The following is a 3,422-nucleotide window of genomic DNA, read 5'->3' on the forward strand; positions in this document are numbered from 1 at the left end:
TTCCTTCAATTTTGTATTCTCAATATTCTGTGAGAAAGGAAAAGTACAACTGTACAGCCTAAATATTTTCTCCCTCACAAAGCACATGTATTAGTGTGTTTTATTATATATTGGTAATTTCAGTGTGCATATTTAATCTTAGTGTTATTAACATCTAATTGTAACAGATATTGCAATCATATGCAATATCTTTGCAGGCCATACTGTATTACAGTTATGAATGATTTATAGAATCATAGAAATGTTGGACTGGAAGGGACCTTGTTAGGTCATCTAGTCCAGTCCCCTGCACTGGAGGTAGGGCTAAGGCAGGGGTTCTCAAATGGAGTCGTGACCCTCAGGGGGTCACCAGGTTATTAAATGGGGAGTCACAAGCTGTTAGCCTCCACCCCAAACACAGCTTCACCTCCAGCATTTATAATAGCATTAACTATTAAAAAAAAAGTGTTTTTAATTTATGGAGGAGGGTGGCATTCAGAGGTTTGCTGTGTGAAAGGGGTCACCAGTACAAAAGTTTGAGAACCACTAGGCTAAGTATTATCTAGACCATCCCTGACAAGTGTTTGTTTAAACTGTTCTTAAAAACCTCCAATGACAGAGATTCCACAACCTTCCTACGTAATGTGTTCCAATGTTTAACTACCCTGACAGTTAGGAAACTTTTAATGTCTAACCTAAATCTCCCTTGCTGCAATGTAAGCCCATTACTTCTTATCCTGTCCTTAGCAGTTACAGAGAACAATTTATCACTCTTCTTATAACAGCCTTTTATGTATTTGAAAATTGCTATCACTCTCAGGCCTGGTCTACACTAGGAGTTTATGTCAGATTTAGCAGAGTTAAATCAAATTAACCCTGCACCCGTCCACACAATGAAGCCATTTTTTTCGACACAAAGGGCTCTTAAAACCGATTTCTGTACTCCTCCACAACGAGTGGATTAGCGCTGAAATCGACATAGCCATTTCGAATTAGGGTTAGTGTGGACGCATTTCGAAGGTATTGTCCTCCGGGAGCTATCCCACAGTGCACCATTGTGACCGCTCTGGACAGCACTCTGAACTCGGATGCACTGGCCAGGTGTACAGGAAAAGCCCTGGGAACTTTTGAATCTCATTTCCTGTTTGGCCAGGCGAGCACATCGGCACAGGTGACCATGCAGTCCCAGAATCGAAAAAGAGCTCCAGCATGGACCGAATGGGAGGTACTGGATCTGATCGCTGTATGGGAAGAGGAATCTGTGCTATCAGAACTACGTTCCAAAAGACGAAATGCCAAAACATTTCAAAAAATCTCCAAGGCCATGAGGGACAGAGGCTACATCAGGGACGCAACACAGTGCCGCATGAAACTTAAGGAGCTCAGACAAGCGTACCAGAAAACCAAATCAAACGGGCGCTCCGGGACAGAGCCCCAGACATGCCACTTCTACGCTGAGCTGCATGTAATTCTGCCACCACTACCCCACCCCTGTCTGTGGACTCCGATGATGGGGTACTCTCTGCCATGCCTGAGGAGTTTGCGGATGGGGAAGATGAGGAGGAGGAGGACGAGCTTGAGGAGAGCACACAGCACACCATTCTCCCCGACAGCCAGGAACTTTTTATCACCCTGACTGAAGTACCCTCCCAACCCAACAAAGCAAGAGAAGGTACCTCTGGTGAGTGTACCTTTTTAAATAGAATACATGTTATAAAAGCAAGCGTTTTTTAATGATTAAGTAGCCCTGAGGACTTGGGATGCATTTGTGACCAGTACAGCTACTGGAAAAGTCTGTTAACGTGTCTGGGGATGGAGTGGAAATCCTCCAGGGACATCTCCATGAAGCTCTCCTGGAGGTCCTCTAAAAGCCTTTGCAGAAGGTTTCTGGGGAAAGCAGCCTTATTCCATCCTCCATGGTAGGACGCTTTACCAAGCCATGCTAGTAGCAAGTAATCTGGTATCATTGCATGACAAAGCCTGGCAGCGTATGGTCCCAGTGTTTGCTGGCATTCAAGCAACATCCGTTCTTTATCTCTCTGTGTTATCCTCAGGAGAGTGATATCATTCATTGTAACATGGTTGAAATAGGGGAATTTAATTACGGGGACATTCAGAGGTGGCTGTTTGCCTGTGGCTGAAAAGAAATGCTCCCCGCAGTTAGCCATGTGGTATGCGGGGGCGGGAGGGGGGGCGGCATTGGCGCTGAGCTGTTTGCGTTTGGCTAGCAGGGATCTTCCCTGATACCAGCCACACGGTGGGGTGAGGGGTAAAGCAATCATCCCAGAGAATTGGATGGGGGTGGGGGAGGGTTAGTTTGGTTTCTGCTGCTGCACGTTAATGGGAAAACTGCAGCACTAAATGGCCAACTCAACGTGCTTTGCTTGGTATGGGAGAGGAGGGCGCTGCTGTTATGAAGGTTGCAGAAGCCAAAAGACTATGGCTTACCATGGCCGCCTGCAAGCCAAATTCTGTTGTCTGGCACTGCGTATGTGATCTCTGATACCAAAGCCGCAGGCACTCAATATAAGATGCAAAATGCGACCTTGTACCAAAATCACATATGCTATGTGATGTGAATAGCGTTGTTCACCGTGAAAGAGTATAGCCATTGTTCTGTAAAATGTATCTTTTTAAATACTTCGCTCCCTTTTTTTCCTCCAGCAGCTGCAAATGTTTCAAGCCTCCCTCCTCCGTCCCAAAGGCTATCTCATATGAGGCGGCGAAAAAAACGCACGTGCGATGAAATGTTCTCTGAGCTCATGCAGTCGTCTGGCACTGACAGAGCTCAGCAGAATGTGTGGAAGGACACAATAGCAGAGTACAGGAAAGTGGCCAATGAACGTGAGGAGAGGTGGCGGCAGGAAGATCAGAGGAGGCATGAGGCAACGCTGGGGCTACTGCAGGATCAAACGGACATGCTCCGGCGTCTGGTGGAGGTTCATGAACGGCAGCAGGATCACAGACTGCTGCTGCAGCCCCTGTTTAACCGCCCTCCCTCCTCCCCAAGTTCCATAGCCTCCTCACCCAGATGCCCAAGAATGCGGGAGGGGAGGCTCCGGGCACCCAACCACTCCACCCCAGTGGACAGCCCAAGCAACAGAAGGCTGCCATTCAACAAGTTTTGAAGTGGCCTTTTCCTTCCCTCCTACCCTCCTCCCACACCCCATCCGGGCTACCTTGTGAGTTATCTCCCTATTTTTATAATCAATTAATAAAGAATACATGGTTTTTTAAATGATAGCGACTTTATTTCCTTTGCAAGCAAGCTGTGATCAAAGGGGGGAGGGCGGTTGGCTTACAGGGAATTTAGAGGCAACCAAGGGGGCGGGTTTTCATCAAGGAGAAACAAACATAAGTGTCACACAGTACCCTGGCCAGTCATGAAACTGGTTTTCCGAGGTTCTCAGATGCGCACCGCTTCCTGCTGTGCCCTTCTAACA

The 3,422-nt window shown here is 47.1% G+C and overlaps 1 protein-coding gene across 1 annotated transcript; it reads left to right on the plus strand.

Annotated features, from left to right (window-relative positions):
- The first annotated feature begins 1,072 nt into the window (after positions 1–1,072).
- On the plus strand, positions 1,073–3,161 carry LOC140905952 (uncharacterized). The gene is made up of 2 exons (XM_073329451.1): positions 1,073–1,660; positions 2,644–3,161. Exons 1-2 carry the CDS (start codon positions 1,507–1,509, stop codon positions 3,105–3,107), a joined length of 618 nt encoding a protein of 205 aa, XP_073185552.1. The 5' UTR covers positions 1,073–1,506; the 3' UTR covers positions 3,108–3,161.
- The last annotated feature ends 261 nt before the right edge of the window (positions 3,162–3,422 follow it).

The sequence above is a fragment of the Lepidochelys kempii genome, chromosome 2 (genome assembly GCF_965140285.1).
Source record: "Lepidochelys kempii isolate rLepKem1 chromosome 2, rLepKem1.hap1, whole genome shotgun sequence".
Classification (NCBI taxonomy): Eukaryota; Metazoa; Chordata; order Testudines; family Cheloniidae; genus Lepidochelys; species Lepidochelys kempii.

Bases quoted from the DNA above. Each gene is read 5' to 3' on its own strand.
- LOC140905952 (XM_073329451.1), top strand. From the start codon at position 1,507: ATGCCTGAGGAGTTTGCGGATGGGGAAGATGAGGAGGAGGAGGACGAG. The intron at 1,661-2,643 runs GTGAGTGTACCT...TTTTTCCTCCAG, and splicing joins AGCAAGAGAAGGTACCTCTG to CAGCTGCAAATGTTTCAAGC.